General features: G+C 44.5%; 1 protein-coding gene across 5 annotated transcripts in view; it reads right to left on the bottom strand.

The window, feature by feature from the left end:
• Positions 1–3,160: 3,160 nt before the first annotated feature.
• Kcnip1 (potassium voltage-gated channel interacting protein 1) overlaps positions 3,161–20,347 on the bottom strand; it is a 384,111-nt gene continuing 366,924 nt past the window's right edge. For all 5 annotated transcript variants that reach the window (XM_041676247.1, XM_041676246.1, XM_041676248.1 and 2 more), the window contains 7 exons: positions 17,383–17,507; positions 16,479–16,548; positions 15,211–15,281; positions 14,416–14,523; positions 7,934–8,038; positions 6,716–6,778; positions 3,161–4,014 (listed from right to left, as the gene is read on the bottom strand). In XM_041676247.1, coding sequence (XP_041532181.1) covers positions 3,967–4,014; positions 6,716–6,778; positions 7,934–8,038; positions 14,416–14,523; positions 15,211–15,281; positions 16,479–16,548; positions 17,383–17,507 — 590 coding nt within the window. In that variant the 3' untranslated portion in view covers positions 3,161–3,966. The remainder of the gene's footprint in view (positions 4,015–6,715; positions 6,779–7,933; positions 8,039–14,415; positions 14,524–15,210; positions 15,282–16,478; positions 16,549–17,382; positions 17,508–20,347) is intronic.

Raw genomic sequence — 20,347 nt, 5'->3', positions numbered from 1 at the left:
AAGGTCCCATGAGAATTACATACATTCCTTCCAAGAGCAACACAAGTGACCTAGTTATTGTGTCCCCCCTTCTCCATCTTAAAGACCCTAAGGCCACCTGATATTTCCATAGCAGACTACAGTTCCAACAAGCAATTACTTGGGGGTGTGTTGGGGCACATTCAAGACATAGCCAAGCCATAGCAAGACTCAAAATAGTTGCATAGAGAATTTCTTAGCTGGAGGCAGCGTCAAGTTGAGCTATCTGCTATCAGAGGCATCTCATTTCCTACCCTGGACACAGTACCCACCCTCGCCTCAATCACGATGCACCCTTACTCTCTTCATTGAAAATAATTTTGTTGTGTTTCCTCCCACTAGAATATAAGGCTCACGAAAGCAGGGCACATATCTATCTTATTGATTGTAGGTTACTACTGTGGGAAATCGAGGGCAGTGTTACTGAGGATGCTGGGAGACAGAAGAGACCTCCAGGATCCCCTACTGAGGGGGAAGGATGCGGGGCATTAATCCACATCCTAACCCCAGTGGTCATAGGGTTAGGACCTTTCATTGCAGACACTGATGATCTATTTGTTCTGCCCTGTCCTGCCCACAGGCAGAATGGGACTCTCATGGCTAGAGCGTATCTGTGCCAGAGACATAGCACTAGAAGTCTTGGCACTTCTAGTTGGTAGCAGTTGAGCGCACTTGCACAGTGATGGTGAGTGCTGAGGGAATGGGAATATGGATGAGGCGGCCACCATGGTTACTACACAGTTGACTGGCAAATGGTGACCATTTCTGGGTGATTCAGGAAGACAAGCTTGGGACAGGGCTAGTGCCCTCGGTGTCACAATATGCTGCCAGCCCAGAACAGCTTTTTATTAATTAAACATCAGATTATTAATCTAAGGAATGTTTTGAATCTTCCCACTCTAGTTTGTGTCTAAACATCCTCAGGATGCTCAGGGATCATGTTAGCTTTTAGTGGGTGGCCTGGTTAACACAGGGATAAAGGTACCAGTCCTTCCTTTAGCCTAGAGTGGAGCTTCAACCTTAGGTGCATAGTGGTGTAACCTGGAGAGCCTTAAAGTAGCTGGATGCTCAGGGCACCATCAGAGATCCTGACCAGATTCTTCTGGGATAATGGCTCTGCATTAGGATCTCAAACAATATCCCCTTTCCTGTTCCATAGGAGATGATGATATAGTATGGAATGCTCACTGAATCCGCATCTAGTGCAAGCATCTTTGAAGCTCAAATTATCCTGCTTCATGCACAGCTTGGTTTGATGGTTCATGATGTCATTTAGGGGCTCAATTTCTTTTATTACTACACCTCTACCTTGCCTTGTATGACTGATGTCTGCTTTATTAGCCCTTTGGTTGGCAGAAAAATTCTTGGAATTCCTAGCTACCAGCACATCCTAGGGCATGGCTCTTCCTTTTCATGCCCAGAAGAGAGTATCCTTGTCCTATTATTCCCCGTGCCAGTTTTGAAATTCTTGTAGTTTAGCCTAACCCAGGTCTCATTCTACCATGACTCAGTTGCTATGGGCATGAGTGGTTCAGGTCATGGGTTCCATTCTAGTGAAGGATATGGACAGTTTCCCATCTTAGCCTTGTATATACACTACTCTCTGGGCACTGTCTAAAGATGCTAATATCCAGGCCTCATCTTCAGAGATTATTCTTTGACATTGGGTGGGGCCTAGGCATCGGTATTTTTCAGAAATTCCCCAGGTGTCTCTGAGGCACAGCTAGGTCAGAGAACCACTGAACATCATTTAGCTTAGTGATGTAACATGGACCACATAAGGGGCCATGACTATAGATGCTCAGTTTGGGTCCAGGAGGATGTGTGACTGGGGATAAGTCACATGTCTAGCCGTCTTATAGGGTCTTATGACTGCACTCAAGACACTCAAATAGAGAAACAAAGCTGTGGACCAAACTGTGAAAGAAGATAGCCAGTGGCCACCAGACTGGTACTGTGCACACATGCACACAGGTGTTGCAGTAGCCTGTCCCCAGCTGCCAGAGTCATCTATCTTCTGTCTGCCAATTCCCTCATCTGATACGTGGCCTTGAAGAATACCCATGTGTCATGGTTTTGTCAGTTTGACACAAACCTAGACATACTTGGGCCAAGGCAACCTCAGTTAAAGAATTATCGCCATTCGATTGGCCTATGGCACGCCCATGGGGGACATTTTCTTGGTTGCTGATTGATGTAGGAAGGCCTAGCCCATTGTGGATGACAGCATCCTTCAACAAGTGGGCCTGGATTGTGTAAGAAAGGCAGCTGAACTGGAGCTTCAGAGGGAGCCAGGAAGCAAGCCAGCAAGCAACATTCCTCCATGGTGTCTGTCTCAATGCCTGCTTTAGCACAAGGTGAAATAACCCCCCTTTCTTCCCGAGTTGCTTTTGGTCATGGCATTTGTCACTGTGACAGAGATTAAACTAGAGCACGGTGTCTCTCTTAACTGACGACATTTGTGGGAAATGCTCTCAGTTTCTCAGATCAAGGGGATTCCTCTCACAGAGTAGGAGTGCTGTATGAGGAATGTTCCCCTTACCATCAAAGCTTCAGGGTTCTCAAAAGTAAAACCAAGAGCCTACCTTCTGCAATGTTCTTCCACGGGCACGAAATAAGAGAATGCCTATAAAACTTGTAAGGCAGCCTTTGACAGATAATAGTGCTTCCTTAAATCTTTTCAAGAATGTTGTTAGAAAAATTTTAATAAGCTATTACTGGAAAAAATAATATACGTTATGCTGAACCCAAGTAATCATTTTATGGTTATGAGACGAAACTCCTTGCTCAATCTTTGGACTCCACCTCCTCAGCAGAGGCCTGGTCCTTCTTTTCAGCTCTGTAACCCCAACTGTCATACATGGGGCGCTGGGCTTTCCATCTTGGAGTCTTGGGAGGGGCAATCTTGTTAGAAAGGGGATGCTGTGAAAGGCTTTGCCTTGGAGTTGCAGTTACATATGGTCACAGTATCTGCATTTGAACTGGATGCTACTGAGGGTGGGCTAAGGGTTAGGACACTGTGGCCCCAAGAAAGTACTAGTAACCCCATGGTTATTAGTAATCCAAATGGATGGACTAACTATCCCTTGTCATAACTTACCTCTCCTGAGCAACGGAGTCATGGAAGAAATGATTGAGAGTGTACGAAATAGTTCTGTTTATTGATTAGAACAGGGTATAAAAGTACAGCATTTCACAGGCATTCTGGACGTTCTGGGAGGGACATGCAGTGTGGGCTTGAGCAGGGGATGAATGGAGAGAAGGGCCAGACCACTGGGCAATGGTTCCCCTCCCGGGCGTGTTAAGAGACTTGCTTTATGAGCATGGATGCTAGTGTGGGAGAATTATTACTCTCCACCTCTGGAAACAAAAGACATGAGCAGTTTGGGTCATCTGATGACACCATGCTTGATAATTCTGTCCTATTCTACATGTGTTAGGTGCTGCCTTCTCCCAATCTTGTCACAATAAACTCTAATTGTTCTGCATAACACTCTTTCTTCCCACCAGAGGAAGAGAAACAGGCACGTTGGCTTGGGAAGCCACCAGAGGATGGTGGACATTTGGCTCAGGTCCTCTGGATTCCAGATTCCTCTGGGTCTGCCTGACTTGGAGGCAGTGAGTCGGGGACATGTAAGCATAAAATTGTGCACTACTGTTTAAGCTCGAGCAGAGGGGCCTTCCACAGGGCAGCAGCATGAAGAGATGGGCATGCTTCTGAAACAAACTCAGGTTTCATCTCGTCTCTCTCAAGAGGAGGAAGGAGAACGAGTTGGCAATCAGAGACTGAGCCACGCGGTTCCAGGTTTTGTAGAAAGTCTTCAGCAGAGAATTCTTCCAAAGTGTAAAAGGTCCCAAGAGTTGGTGTGTAAAATCAGAACAAGGGCAGATCAGGGCGTTGAGGTGTTTGTTCAGTGTCTCTGAGAGCAGGATCGTGAGTGTCCTTTGTTACATAACGTTTTGGAACAGCTGTAGAGACCTCATGATGTTGTCATCCTGGGAAGAGAGTGGCGGGAGAGAAGACGGTTAGACCTGTCCGAGGCTCTAGCCTGAGTGTGCAATACTCAAGAAAATCTCAAGAGTGGGGGTCCCATACTAAGGGAAATCTGCAGCAGCGTTCGTTACATGCAGGGAACAAGAGGCGAAGATCTAGCTTAGCGCTTTGACATTCAGGAGAGAAAAATGACCCAATGGAACAGTGCGTTGTTTTTCTTTAAGATGCTCTGTCAATGTGTTGTATCAAATGATTTTCCATATCCGTGGAGTAGATCACAATTTTTCCTGTTTATTCTATTATTGTAGTTAATTATGCTGACTATAACCTTGCAACATCCCATCTTAGGGTTGTGATAGCCTCATCAATCAAGCTGAGAAGGTCCTCTTTTATTCTCTATTCCTTGAGATTAATATCATTTCTTCCTTAAATGTTTGCAAGAATGCACCAATATAAACTATTTAAGCCTGTCATTTTCTTTAGGGTAAAGTTTTAAATTACAAATTCAATGTCTTTAAGACATAGGGCTATTTACATTTTTGTTTTCTTTTTGTATTAGTTTTGATAAGATATGCTTTGTAAGGAATTCATACATCTTATACAAATTGTCAAATTTACTGAAGAAGTTTTTTTTAAATATCAGAAAACTGGAAGTAGATGTTATTATTTTTATTTCTGATCTTAACAATTTGAGGATTTAAACATATTTCTCTTTTTACTTAGCCTTCGTAAGCAATTATCAGGGTTATTTTGTTTGTTTGTTTTGTTTTTTGGAGACAGGGTTTCTCTGTGTAACAGCGCTGGCTGTCCTGGAACTCACTCTGTAGACCAGGCTGGCCTCGAACTCACAGAGCTCTACCTGCCCCTGTCTCCCGAGTGCTGGGATTAAAGGTGGGATTAAATATTGAAAGTGTAAAGTTCTTAAATCTTTGCATATTAAATACCACATTTCTACATTTTGATCTAAAATACAGTGAAAATATGAAATATTAAACTTTGTGAGATGTAAAGCAATGCTTAGCTAAAGTAGCAGTCAAGGAAATTGACCCTGTGTGTGCGTGTGTGCATCCCACTGAGTTTAAAGTTAGAGAAAAATCAAGAGAGACAAAGTTGATTGTGAGAATACTAATATTTGTAAGTTGCTATGGGTTCTGGAGTTAGGCAGTTTGTTTTCAAGCCTGGAACCTTTCACTTCCTACCCATGGTACTTAACCTGTCTGGGTCTTAGTTTCCCTGGGTATACAGTATGGTTGAATATAATATCCACCTATGGCAAGGTGGTGGAAAAAATGAGTTACGTAAATAATCACCGTGGATGGTTCTTGTGTGAGGAACAAGCTCCAAAAACCACTCTCATCTGAAAGTCAGGAAAGAGCACTTCCGTCAGGCATGGTGTGTGACATTAGCACAACAGAGTTTAAACCCCATCTCTGTCACTCACTGTAGCGTTAGCCATATTCTTAACATTGTAGTGCCCCGTCTTCTCTTCTTGAAATGGGTATGACAGACACATCTGCTTAGCCTGCCCATATGAAGAAATACTGAAACATTTCTAACTCCGCAGGTGCTGCTGCTGACCCGATTCTACTCTCTACCTCAGTGTGCTTCCTTCTGGGTTCCTAGTGAGTCCCTTGGGATCCCCAGACAACTAATGGATGAACAACAAGCTCAACAAGGACACTCTAGGACAATGGTAAGGGTCAGTAAAAAGAGATCAGTGTTGAGCCAGGCGGTGGTGGCCCAGGCCTTTAATTCCAGCACTCGGGAGGCAGAGGCAGAGGCAGAGGTAGAGGAAGAGGCAGACAGATCTCTGTGAGTTTGAGGCCAGCCTGGTCTACAGAGAGAGTTCCAGGACAGCCAGAACTATTACACTGAGAAACCCTGTCTCAAAAAAAAAAAAAGGCAAAACCAAACCAAACAAACAAAGTAGTCCGTGATCAGCCTGTCCTAATTGTTAGTAGTCTGGAATGCTGTCAAATGGAGCTTCTGCCAGGAGGGTTTTCATGTGACTGAAGCTTGGTTGGTGCTCTATGCGTTAGGGGAGCTTAGGCTGTGCTTTTGTGGAATGAGGTGGACTATAAACCTTTTAAGGAGACAAAGCAACTATTTCCAGCTCAGTGCCCGGCCATACCAATTTATTCATGAGACTTAACCAAAGCACGGTCCAGGGAACAGCAGTGCAGTGAGTGTCTCCTTAGCGGTGTGCACAAGGCAAGCCTGGGCTCCGACCTGTGCAGCCCCCACCTGCACAAGGAGTCTGGTTTTGCATGAGCAAGTCCTAGCAGCCTTGGTACTGAGTATTTGCATCATGATGGCAATTTCTAGAGTGTCTGGAATTGTAGTTTGCAGACACACTTTTGGAAGAACCTTAGGCAGTCCTATACCACTGGATTGAGAATTGTGTTGAAGGTCTTCCAGCTGTTCCTCTGCATCCGAGGAACAGACACAGAGGCAGCGAGAAGGACAGGCTCACCTATTTGGCAAATCTCATTCTATGAAGGCTTTCTGGCCTTCGCATCTCCTAGACCTGTGCTTCTTCTGCTCAGTCCTGTGCTGAGCAGGCCAGGCTGGGGCGTGGAGCTGCTGCACTGGGCTTCTGAGTCTGGGGTTGCAGGTGTGTGAAGATTTCAGGTCCTTTCCCTACAGTCTCCATGCTCCAGATCTCAAAGCCCAGAGCAATTGTGTCCCGAGATCCATCCTTACCTCCTGACAGGATTCAAGAAATTCATCTAAAGTTACGATGCCATCTTTATTTTTATCCATTTTCTGAAAGACACAACAGAGAGGTCTCTAAAGAACCTGGAATTTCACATTTCAGAATTTTCTCTGTGTTAAGCCCAGAGTTACAATGGTCTTTTGCTAGTTAGTTCGTTCCTCGTTACAGTATGATGGTCCTCGTGAGCTTCCTTACTTCAAAAGATTGGTCCCAACACTAACCTTATTGCTACATTATTGTTCTGGAGGCATCCCAACATGGAGTAGTCTGTTTCTGTTACTACAGCAAAAGGCTGAGGCTGGGTGTTGTAGAAAGAAAGGAGGCCTCTTCTTATTGTTCTAGAGGTTTAAGAGCTCATCACCAGTTTCTGTCTGGCAAAAGCCTCATGAAGGATGGCATCATTTTAGTGGGCACAGGTGAAAGAAGTCACACAGCCAAACAGGAAGCCAGAGAATGAGGACGGACCAGCCTTGCTTATTCAGTTCTGGCTCATAGCATCTGCAGCACTCGCATCTCTGAGGCAGTGTCTTGAGGACCCAGTCACCTCCCATCAGCCCCATTCATTAAGGATTCCATGACCTTAAACACTGCCATGCTGACGACCAGGCTCCCATGAATCTTGGAGTACACTAAGTCCATTTCCAACCACAGAACCTGTTCCACATACTTTCTCCTGGCTTCTCTATCTGGCAGAAAGAATGCTGGGCACAGAAGGTTCTGGTCTATCTCTGTGCGGATTTTCTGTGTAATTTTTCAAGATATCAGAAAGATCTCTTTTCTTAGCTGCAAAGTGGGAGGCTTGGATTAGAGTGAGCTGGCATTTTTTTAAAAAATACTTTATATTGTTAGATTTTTTTTTTAACTTAAGGACACCACTTCTCCACTGAATCATGAGCAGTGTCCACCTATCCTTAACTAAATGCTCCAGTTGGGGATCTTGCAGTCTGGCTTTACTGGTTTAATGGTTTTTAATAGATTCCATTTATTCCCCCTTTGCAGCCCAGACAAACGTGCTCAGGAAGTAAGGAGATGCGAGGAACGAACTCTTCTCTATTCAAGGAGAGAATCTGAGAGTTTTTATAGACTGTAGCATTTATAGTTAATGACATCATACCCTCTGTCCTCTTCTGTAACACATACTGGTCTGCCTCACAAAGAACATCTCCTATCCATCAGTATAAGCCTGTGCGCAGGTGCGTACGTACCTGGAAGAAGACATCCACATGCTGCCTGGGAGTATCCTCTTTGAGCACAGGATAGGTGTATTTCCCCATCATGTCGTAGATGGCTTTGACTATGTCCATCATCTCCTGGAAGGGGACATGGAGGCACACACTGTTGGGACCATGAGGTCAAACCTTCTTAGGGGGGCAGAATTTAGGAATTTTTAGGGTTCCTTTTTGCCAACCGGAGTGATTAAGAGAGCTGTTTTAGGGAGATGAATGGGAGCTAGAGGACAAGATGAAACCCCCTCCTCAGAGAAAGTGGGGGACTCCGCCCTGCCTTCAGATGCCTTGGTGGTTACCTCTTCTTGCTTTGTCCTCGGGGGAGGGACAGCATTGAATTCCCCATTCACAGACTGAGACAATGGAGTGTTATTCTGGCTTAAAGACAACTTAGGCTCGCCTTTTAAACACCCTCATGGGTTCTGTTGCTATTTAAATTAAGAAAAAAGTAGCTAACAGAAGGCTTATCAACAGGACACTGGAGGGTTTCTCTAAACCTGTAATTGATAACTTTAAACTTACAGAAAAGTTGCAAAACTAATGTGGAGGACTCACGTATACCTCTTACCCAGTCTTCCTTAATATTAAAACTTGTGAAACTGTAGAAAAGTAATTGAAACCAGGAAATTAGCATGGCTACAATATTACTAGCTAAACCATTGGGTTTATCCATATCTCATCCTTTTGCCACTGACACTTTTCTACTTGAGATTGCACTTTGTGTGGAGTTGTGTGTTCTTCATGTTTTCAGGACCCTGACAAGCATGATGGGCATGTTGCTCAGTTGTTTTGTAGACGGTCCCTTAGCTTGGGCAAGGCTCTGTAGAAGTGATGGATGCTCTGTTCTGTCAGTGCACCATCAGGGAAGTATGCAGTGTAGCAGTGTCTGGTGATTGGTGATTATTTGATTAAGGGATTGTCTGTCAACTCTCTGAGTTGTCAATACACTTTGAAAAGCAAAAGTGATCACTATGGCATTTGTTTGATGACAATTCTATATTATTACCTTTAAAAAGTTAATGGTTTAGATAAGGGATTTAAAAATCCTCTATGATTCTGTTGCTGTTTTAAATTAGGACAAGGGAGCCAACAGCCAGCATCCACAGGACACTTGAGGCTTTTTAAAAGTAGGTTATTAATAACTGTAGATGTACTGAAATACTTCTGTAAGCAAGAAATGCCTATTTTCTTTTATGTATTTAGTTCTTTGAACTTGTGGCCATCTATTATGTTTTGTTGGTGACAATCCAATATTGTCATGTTTTATTTTGTTGATTAATTTGCCCTAGTCTTGGCTTATTAAAACGCCTCTAGGCTGATGTCTGTAGCTGTTTGATCTACCCCAGCCAGGATTCAGGTTCAGTTTCTATTTCTTCTTTCCCAGGTCCAAGACAAATAGCTCTCTAACGAGACTGGATCCTTTTGTTAAAAAAAAAAAAATGGATAAAGGTGTTTAGAAAGAATTATCAGTGGTCTTTTCTCCAGGACTGCCCCAGCATATTGAACTAGGAAATGGATTTGTATCCACATATCCGTTTCAAGAGATGCACCTTACTGGCCTTTTATACCCTTGTGGTCATTGAGCTCTTTCCTGCTTGAGAACTTTTGGACAGAAAGACCAATTTTGGTTGTTTGGGATTCTCATTGCCTGCAAACGTGGTAAGAATGTTCCAGAATGCTTGCTAGGATGACGTCTCAGGAATCTACTTAATCACACTTATGTCCACCCCACCCTTAATTCTGACATCTAGAGATGTCTGATAAACATTAACAGTGATAATTCTGACTACTTTGTTCATTAAAAAAATGGAATAGTTAGTAGGTTTGTTCAACGATGTGATGGGAAAATGAATTGACCCAAGGTTGAAGGTCAGATGGCATAAAAACCCATCTGAGGTTTCTTTCTTTAGGTGTTGTGTAAAGTACTATTTGAATATCTTAATTTAGAGTATCATGCATGTAAGTATGTATGTAAGAACTTAGATGTTTATAAAATCGATATAGTACTATATTAGTACTTTATTTTTTTAAACATGAAATTACATACAATTGTTAATCTTCTGTGATTTTAAATGGTCACCTGCTGTATAGTGAGTGCTTGAAATTTGGGCCTGGAAAGATGGTTCGGCGGTAGAGAGTGTGTACTGCTCTAACAGAGGACCCGAGTTCTGTTACCAGCACCCGTGTTATGTGGCTCACAATTGCTTGTGACTCTAGCTCCTGGGGATCTGACAGCCACTTCTGGCCTCCGAGGGTACTGTATAAACCCACCCCTCCATACATTTTACATGATTAAACATAAAAAAATTTGCACATATGTTACAGTTGTATAGCTTGGTCTCCTTGTGGGACTCCTAAGAGCGGGAACAGGGACTGTTTCTGACTCTGGTACCTGCTTTTAGGACCATTTCCTCCTACTAGACTGAGTCATCCAGCCTTAATAGGAGAGGAGGTGCCCAGTCTTACTGCAACTTGCTATGCTATAGCTGGCTGATATACAGGGGAATGCCTGCCCTTTTCCGAAGAGGAAAGAAGAAAAGTGGATGGATGTGGAGAGAGGGAAGACTGGGGGGGAGGGACTAGGATAGGAGGGCGGGGAAACTGTGATTGGGCTGGGAAAAAATTAATTAATAAAAAAGGAAAATTTGAGAGTCTAGAGCCTTTGTAATGTGATAGAAATTCCATTGTTTTCTTCATGATCTTTGTCGCACACATTGACTAGTTCTCTTTTTATTGATTTTTTTATTGAGCTCTACATTTTTCTCTGCTCCCCTCCCTGCCTCTCCCCCATTGACTAGTTCTTACTGAATTAGCACAAACTATTTGCTCACCTACTTCATTCACTGTATTTATTTTTCATTTAATTGTCAGAGCTCTTTATATACTTTGTGGGATGTATACATTTATTTATAGGGAATTTTAAAGTATGCACCATGTGCTAGACATGATGCCAAGGAGATGCAAGGGAAGCAGATGTGAGACCTTCCTTAGCTAGTGCCTGGTAAGAAGCACCACCACTTCCTACAAGTTGCAGATGTTTTAATAGCTGTGCCACCTGCTTTCCAATGTTGCTGATGGCAATTTTTGAGGTTAAGAATATGAAAATATTCAGAATGACATCATTAATACTTTTCTTTGTGTTTTAATTTTATGCTTTCCCATTCAGATTCAGTTAGGTGTGACACTTATTTCTCTTTTGAGGAGAGACTAAGTGTTTGCCTCATTTTACAGCTTGCGGTTCTCCATGAAGTGGAGCCAGGGCAGGAACTCAAGGCAGGAGCCTGGGGGCAGGAACTGAAGCAGAGGACATGGAGGAGCGCTGTTCACCGCCTCACTCGCTGTATTCCTGGTTCTTTTGTAGCTAGAGATCACCTGTGTATCTATGACTGACTTACATGTGTGACATCTAGAATATTCATTCACTCACCGAGGAAACACCATAGCTAGCCAGTTTTCCTGGGTCATCTATTTCATTATCCACATCTGTTAATTCTGGTCCTTGGGCTCTTTCTGTTAGGAATGGAGTGACTATTGGCTCCCAGCTTCCTCCTGTTTCCCCAGTCTACCGGTCCCCCCTCATCTTCTCACATACCATACCATAATATGTCATAGTCCTGTTTCCACTTTTTGAAAATGATCATTTCTGTCTTCAGCTGGTGACTTTTCTAATGTGTTAGTTTTCTCCCCAAACAATGATTTTATGTTGGTTAGAAACAAATAAATTTTAAATTAAAGACAAATAGCTATTTTTACAATATCATCATCTTCATAATAGTCTTCCCTTCAGAAAATGACAGGTGTTTCCTATAGACCCCCCCCCCCCCCCAGTTTTCAGAAAACTTTTTCTTCATCTAAATTATGGATATTTTTAAATGCTTATGCACATTACATTTTACTGCTGCACGATTAGAATATCTTAGTTGAACTTTCTAAATAGTTATGAGACATGGGCCACCCGCTTGATTTCTGCATAGATGTTGATTGCAGGACATGGTCTTAGTTCACATTGTTTAAGTTGTTTTTCTTGTCTCTTTCCTTCCTAAGGATGAAATCATGTCATGGTTGAACAGGGAGGCACATGCTTGTAATCCCAGTCCTAAGGAGGATCACCATGCATGCATTCAAGGCATGCATTCACTGGCCTACACGGTGTGTTTCAGTCAGCTGGAGCTACAATGAGAGACCTTGTTGCAGGCAAATACATAAATAGAGAAGAGAATCATGGCATTTGCAAAGGCTGCCCTAGCTTTCCAGGTGTGTGCTTCTGTCCCATTGTTTTTAAAGAGCTTTTAGCAGTACGAACAGATGATGTGGGTCAATAGCAAACACTCAAGTCTTCATCTCAGCTGCAGCCGAGCTTGTCTGTGACGTCACCACGCAGGGGAAAGCTGTGCAGAAGGCTGGAGCACATTCTACTAAGCTCACGATGTATTTTAGTCCCGTTTTATTAGGAGTTTAAAAACTGATCAAGGACATACGGCAAACTTGATGGAAGATGATTTTAGAATTACATGGTTTGGTCTTTTGATGGGCTGAATTATTTAATAGGTATTCTCTAATGTTGAATTGCTTCTGCAGTAAACCTGCTCCTTCCCATGCATGCTCCTTTAACTAGAGTGCTAGGATTAATTTCCCGGCACTTTATTTAGAATTTGTGATGTGTATTTTAAGTGAGATGGGATTCTTGTTTTCTTTTATATGCTTTGCCAAAGCTCTTAATTTTTTTTTCATTCAACGCGTTTGGAGCACTTCCTATTGTCCAGGCGCTCCTATCTTCAAACGAGATCTCCCTTTAAGAATGCTTACAGCAGACTCACTCATCTTAAGTGTCCTGCTCGATAAACTATGGCAAATGTACACAGCTGTGCCACCTCCACACACAGCACCTGCATTAGTTTTTTATCTCCTCAAGAAGCTTCGACACCGTCTGCCAAGCCCTGGCATCAAGCCATGGCCAATGAAACTTTGGTCATTAAAGGTATTTTCACTTAATAGAATTTGAGGCAAATGTAAGTCTGTAATACTGTAAGTCTGAGCCTGTCTGTGTTAAACGCACATAAAGGGTACAGAAACCATGCCCACTGTTGCATGTGACAGTGGTCTATTTCTTCTGACTGTTGAGTACCCACTGGATGGGTAGCAACAATATACTTATCTGCCATCCTGGTGAAAGACATTTGGGTTGTGTGCAATGTGGGGGCTATTGTGGATAAAGGTAGCATGCAAATCTCCGTGTAGGTATTTATGGAATTACACCTTTTTATTTTTCTTAGGTAAATATGTAGGGGTGGAATTCCTGGCAATATTCAATAGTAAGCAGATGTTAGCTTTAGGATTTCAGTTTTTCTTTTTTTATTGTGTAAATATAGTTCTGGGACAGCCAGGGCTACAAACCCTGTCTCGAAAAATAAAAAAAGTTGGGAAGTTCCTTCTGCCTCAGTTTTGTAGGGTTTCTCTTAGTAGTCACCAGAAAGATATCTGAGGAGCTTAAACTTTTCCTGAGTTTTTCGAATTTTATTTCTCTTAGTGACAGGAAACTATTCAAATTTTCCTGCTGACTTTGAACTACCTTTAGCACTTGTGTGTCTCAAAAGCTCTGCTGTGCACCAGCAGCCCCCAGTAGGTGGAGTGGGCTGTCTACCCCAATCTTCCAGTGTCTGAGTCCAACAACCTTCAGGCTTCATTATGAGCCTGTCGGGCTTTTCTTCATACCCCAGCTTGCAGCCAACAGCAAGCTCTTCTGTTTGGAGGGCACATGGAACTCCACTTTCCTCCAGAACCCCTCTAGTGGCTCTGACTTTTGCCTGGGACACTTTCCCAGGCTTTTGTGGGTGATTGGCCCTGGCCTGGCAATGCACCTTAGAGAGGCCCTTGCTACTCCTACCTGCCCTACATTTCGCTGCTTTTGTTCCTCCCGCTGCACGACTCCAGGACAGTCAGGCCTGACCTGATTTCTCACTGTTTGGTCTCCAGCACCCAGAACTGAATGAGTTCTTAGATCTGTGTTGGACCCCCATGGCCGAGTGAACAGGGAACTCGACTGTGTATATACTCTGAGAGGAGAACCTTGCAGAGCTGAGATCAAGCTTAGAGACGATCTCCACAGCTCTATGCATTAGGCCTGAGATATAGGAGCTCAGCAAAAAGTCCCAGATGTCAACGTTAAGCCCCAAAGGCACATCAGTTTACAGGAGACATACAGGTGACTTGAATGGCAGACCGTGAGCGGCTCACTGGCTAAACACATGTACTGAGACTCTAAGAGCCAAGCGGTGAAGATTCTGAAATTCTCTGGGATTTTTCTTTTATTAATTTTTTTTGAGACAGCTGCCTACCCTTCCCTGGTCTTCTGCTTCTATGGTTTTATTAGACGGAATGGGCTGGGTTGTAGGTAATGAGATCTGATGGTTGTCACCTATGCCTTAAAGAACTCTCTTCTCTGTTCTATTCTGGGTACTCACCTCTTTGTTTATGTAGCCGTCTTTATTGATGTCATACAAATTAAATGTCCACCTTAGCTTTTCATGGACTGTCCCTCTCAGTAAAATAGACAGAGCCGTCACGAAGTCCTAAGAAATGGAAAGGCGAGAGCAAAAGTTTATCCCTGAGCCACCGCGTGGCTGGAGAGAAGCTTTACCTCCAGGTTAGACTACGGTGCTTTTATGAAATGGTGCCTCCCACACCCTCCTGTCGGCTAGGTGGAAATGGGCGATGCCAGCAAAGAACGTCTGTCATCCGTTCCCCATACTGCAGTTTCTGATGCCCCTTTTGTATGTGTGGACACCCTAAGGCCGTTAATTCTGCTTTCCCCGTTGGTCCATGGCTGCAATGGTTGTGTTCCAGTGGCTTTGAGCCAGGCTGAAGAAACATACTGCCTGTGTTCAAAACCCCTACACCCCCTTGGCCACTTACTCTCTCTTTGACCTTGGAAAAGCTACTTGGCCTCTGCCTTATTTTCTTCTTCTGTACAATGATAATATAACTCCCACTTTGTAGTGCTATTATAAAAGTTAAACAAGTTAATAAATGCCAAATGCTAGCTCCAGAGGCTACCACCCAGCCTGCGGAGTGCAAGAGAGCTTTTAAGTTGTCTCCATAACCCACTCCCAGTGTCTAGAGGGCAGGGGAAGTCTCCTCTCTGTCCTCAGGCCATGTTTGCTAAATGAGTAAAGTTTTAACTGAATAATTAACTATTTCCTCAATCCCCAAATTTGGAGCAAGAGGCAATGAACAACCAAGAGACACCCAGACTGTACCTCGAACTTCACAGAGCCTGTCTGGGTGGTGTCGAAGGCATTGAAGAGGTAATGGGCATATGTGCTGGCATCTGTAAAGCAGAGGGAAAAGCAAGTGAGTGGGGGGGGGATGGGGCTAGTTTCCACAGAGGGAAGAGACAGCACTGGAAAACTGGCAGGGATGGGACCAGAGCGAAGGTAAGGAGGATGGATCGAGAGCCATTTGCTCAGCCCCTGGAGTTTAGGCTAGAAGTTCTAGCAAAAGGTTAGGCAGGTCCTTGGCTCTCTCTACCTCATCATCTTGAGAATGGTTCCCTTCCTGTTTCTCTGTGTGACCTGTTTCTCTGGGCTTTCCCTTGTGAGCAGAGACCTGAGCTCGGATCCAGGCTGTTTCCATATGGCCGTGTCTGTAGACATCTAACGAGACATCTCTGAACATCCATTCCACATCTCTGCAGAGGGGGATAGGGCAAGACCTGACTCTTGCAACACGTGAAGAGATGCTTTCACCTGGAGCCTCCCTGCCACACAGTGAAAACGGCGTCTCCATGGCATTCAAAACCTGGGAGTCTGGTGCTACCGTGACATGAAGCTCCTTCTCCCCAACACAGAGACCCACACCAGGGGGACACCTGTGTGAGGGCCCAAGAAGGATGTGGGACACTTGAGTATCTTGTTAGAACCCAGAAAAGGTGTTCTGCAGCTGTCCAGGTGACACCTGTGGGCAGGTGGCACAGGAAGGTCACAAGAGGAAGGGTCCCTGATGTGTGAACTTTTCCAAACTGGGCAGGTGGTCGGGGGTTCAGTGTCCTCGGTAACTTGGCTTTGTAAGTGAGCGCAATGTCACACTGTCCACAACTGATTTTGGTTCATTGAATTTTTTTTTATCGTCTGTAGTATTTACTAATGTTGTTTACAAAATATCAAGCTGTCTTAGCAAGATGACGAAGATTTTGTCTCATATACGTTCTGTTCCTGGTCTGCCACATATAAGCTGTGTGATCTTGAGTAAATTGCTTAAAGTCTCTGAAACTCAAATTGTTCCTTCTGGGGTCATGACACCTCTTTCTAGACATGATTCTTCTTGATACTGCACTACCAGCTCTTCTTGTGGAGTGAGTTCATTTCCCCTCAGAGAATTCTGTATTTTTGTAGTAAGGGAAAAATCTCGCCATAAGTTCTCCTCAGACCCCGAAGAAGATGGAGACAAAGAATGGGGGTAGTGAGAGGAAGGGAAGGCTGATCATTGGGGAGGATTCTGGGAGGTTATTTCCCAAGGATCTACTCACCTCCATGAGGGAAAAACTGCGCGTAGATCTGCTTGAATGTTTCTTCATTGACCACGCCACTGGGGCACTCCTGTATGGAGCAGAGAGCGAGTGAGTGGGAAGGGTCTGGGAGTCTGTCCTGGGGGGTGGAGCCTGCACAGGTTCCCCCTATCCTCTCATGGGCAGAGCCTGGGCAAAGAGCTATGTACTACTGGGTGTCTCCGGGGGGTGGGGACCTGGGAGGTAATCCCACCTTAAAAAGCTACTCTGTAAGAGAGGGGACGTCATCACAGCATAGGTGCTGTTCTGGGAGAGTCTTGGCTTTAGAGTCCTAAAGGTCTAGGTTTGGATCCTGGTTAAGCCTGTTCTAAGTTTTTGTGACTCTGTCCAAGGAAGCCTACAATCTCAAACACACTTACTCACGGACTTCTGTGTCTGTCAGCTTTCTTTCTCCCATGCTCCTTTGCTAAGAACCTGGCTGTCTGTGTGACTCACAGAAAAAGAAGCTTCCAGCAGTTGGAGAAGAAAATCTGGTCCCACTGGACCAACTTTCAGAGACATGAACCCAGCGACACTCAGGCTGCTATACCACTCTTCGTGGGCCTCGCTGGCACAAATCAGTAGAGCTCAGTCCCTTCACTGTTGGGACACCCGACAGAGGGTAAATTGTGAGTGTCAAGCTAAGGTCAGCACCTGGGCGGGGAGGGCTTCTCTGAGGTCACCCAACCCTGTGGCACCTCTGTGTAGGGGGTGAGGTTCCTGTCTGCTGAGACCTTGTTCTCCTGCAAGTTTTCTTTCTTCCCAGGTGCGGGTTCATAGTGGTGGCCTCCTTGAACCTCTGCACACAAGGGACTCCATCGGCACCAAAAGAGCTTTGTTCTGTGGGAAATCACACCAGGCCTCAGAGCCTCTGGGGGGGTCTTACATTTTTGAATCCTCGGTAAAGGACTTGCAGCTCCCTCTTGGTGAAGTTCGTCTGGGCCTCAAGCTGCTCCAGTCCCTCAGGCCGGTGGCAAACCATGGTCATCTCTAGTTCATCCTCGATCTTGTCTGGAAGCAGAGGGGGTGGCATCAGAGCAGGGCCTCCTTGGTCTCTGTCACACCATGGTCTGAGCTGATGCTGGGAACTGAGACTTGGGGTTGGGCCGGGTCACACTGCAGGGGTTCCTGGGCCTTGAACCCCACTCCCCAGCCATTCACTGTTTCACAGTCTGTGCACTGAGGTACTGTAGGTGTGACAGGCACCAAGGGGAGGGAGCATCAGAATCTCAGATTGGGAGAGGAGGGTAGAAGTGTGCAAACACATTCACACAAAAGCTTCTTTTTCAAGCTGCCTTCTTTGCATATTAACCCTGTTTTCTGTGTAGGGACACAGGTAACAGAGCAGAACGAAAGCTTCCAAATAGTAAGGAAGAACAAATCACACCTATTTTTTAAAAGAATACATTTTCATCATGTGAGCTAGCAAGGGAGATGCTAGGGAGGCTTAGGACGCTCAAATTATGGTATGTTAAATATGACTTTAAAGAATCTGAATATATTTTACAAGGTATTGTTTTATAATATCTTCTAGACGTCCTTAAGTACTAGGGAAGTGACTTCAATTTGTGTGCCTTTGTAGAAATAAAATTTCTTTTTCCAGGGTGTCTGAAACGCTCTACAAATGGCTGTGGATAGTAGGGGTTCAACTTCCAGCATGTGCACTGAAGTGGGGGTCAGTGCAGTGAAATGGGGTCTAACACCTTGTGTGCTGAAATAAGTGCACTGTTCGCTTACGAAGGGCCTGTCGGCCGAGTCTACTCATCTTCCCTTAAAGTGGATCAAAGTTCACCCATCAGTGGCACTTCCAGGAGCTTTGCTTCACGCAGGAATGCATGCTTTCCCCTGGGGCCTGCTGGAATGCTTTCTGTAAATTTATTCCAGCCAAGGATCATTGACCATCTGCCTGTCCTCCTCTGCCTGCTGCTGTCACGCAGACATCAGCGAATCCATATATTGAACAATTCCAACTTCCGCCTGGTGAAGACAAGGGTGGGCTGCTGGGAACACGCCCACCAGGCTGCCCTATGCTAAGTCAGAGAGGAGGTGGGCTGGTTTGCATGGCAGAACAGGGTGAGCAGGTGCAATGAGTGTAGGCACTCCGTAATCAGGGTTGGGCGCTCTGTGCCAGATTTTCTCTGCTGTTGTCACTTTCTCCTTTGATACTTAAATCCCAACACAAACAAATCCATCAACATTTCTATTTTGCGCAGGGTCCCAGCGGTAATGGATGTCAGAGTAAAGCTCCAATAAAGTGGCAGCGGAGCTAATTGTTATCTTTCTTACGTGCTGGGCAACACACATCTCCTAATCCTTCTGGGACGGAGGCAGAGAATGATTCAATATAAATAAGATTCTCTGTTTATGTTACATTGTGGCAACTGGCCAATTTCCTCATAATGCTTACAGAACCTTTAATTATTGTTAGGTTTGCTAATGAGTTAAGGACTAACTTCCTGAATGCAGGAGGTTTCTGTGCAAGTCAAAGGGCCAGTGGAAAGGGGAGGTCCCCAGGAGTGTAATGTGGAAAGCTCCTAGGGGCCTCTGGAGATCTCCAACTCATCCTAAGAAATGGGTTGCAGGTTAGTCCTAGCACAAAAATGCATGTATCTTTAGCTGTGTGTATCTGAAGAAACTTCCGAAGGGGCTGTAGAGGTTTATAACAACATCCACATACTACCCCTTAACATCCACTAGGCATGCCCAAGTAGCCTCAGGAAGAGGAATCAACAAAATTATATTAAAATATAAATAAGGGCCAGGCAGTGGTGGTGCACGCTTTTAATCCCAGCACTCGGGAGGCAGAGGCAGGCGGATCTCTGTGAGTTTAAGGCCAGCCTGGTCTACAAGAGCTAGTTCCGGGATAGACTCCAAAGCTACAGAGAAACACAGTCTTGAAAAAAAACCCAAATATATATTAAAATAGAAAATTATACTTTAGAAAGAAAAGATTTGATATTATAGTGTCTTCTTCCAAATTTTCATCTGACCCAGAATAAAGTCTCTGTCTCTGTGCGCGTATGTGTGCGCGCATGCGTGAGCGTGTGTGTGTGTGTGTGTGTGTGTGTGTGTGTGTGTGTGTGTGTGTAAAATCTCCCCATGGCTCTGGATTCCTTATAAACTTAGAGAATTTCTTTGTAGGCAATTAAAGGAATTTTTTTTTCAACTCAGAACCAGCACTCACTTCTCATCATCTTGCTTAAAAAGTGCTAATTATTGAGTCAGCAACTATTAATCTGCCTTTATTAAGATGACATCACTCCTTATTAACCAATGATAGGCTCGCTGTCTGGGAAGCAGGACTGAGTTCCAGATTAAAGAGATTCTGCAAGCTGTGAATTCTCAGTTACTGGTGGCCAAACTTTGGCTGTCTGGCTTTGTCCTTCACTAATAATCAGTCTTGGCCACATCCATGACAGGAGAAAATCTGGTCATTGAGGCTCAAGATGTAGAGAGGTAGCCACCTATGGATACTAGGGGCTTAAACCATGAAGTACAAATGTAACTTACATAACAGTCCAGTATATGCATAAATCCATGCAAAACCTCTGTGAAACACTTTGGAGGTAAAACACCGAGAGGCAGAGCTGTCTTTGGTGTGAGATGGACTTTAGCCTTGGCACAAACCTGTGCCGCAGTGACCCTCATGAGTCAAGGCCTTTGACTGGAAAACCATTTAACTTGTCCACGGCTTTTGCAGCTGTCGAAACCTGCTCGCCTTTGGACATTCCTCTCTTTCATACCATCGGTAGCCACTTGTTCTGGGCCACTGTACATATATGCACGGGGAGCTTTAGAGAGGTAATTTTCACATCTCTTCTGTAGCCTGTCAGGGAGTCTCTGGAGGTCTT

The sequence above is a fragment of the Microtus oregoni genome, unplaced genomic scaffold, assembly GCF_018167655.1.
Source record: "Microtus oregoni isolate MIOR12 unplaced genomic scaffold, Mior012 000027F_ref0000203, whole genome shotgun sequence".
NCBI classification, from domain to species: Eukaryota; Metazoa; Chordata; class Mammalia; order Rodentia; family Cricetidae; genus Microtus; species Microtus oregoni.
Note: the sequence above shows the minus strand (reverse complement) of the source record. Positions and strands in the feature narration are given on the sequence as shown.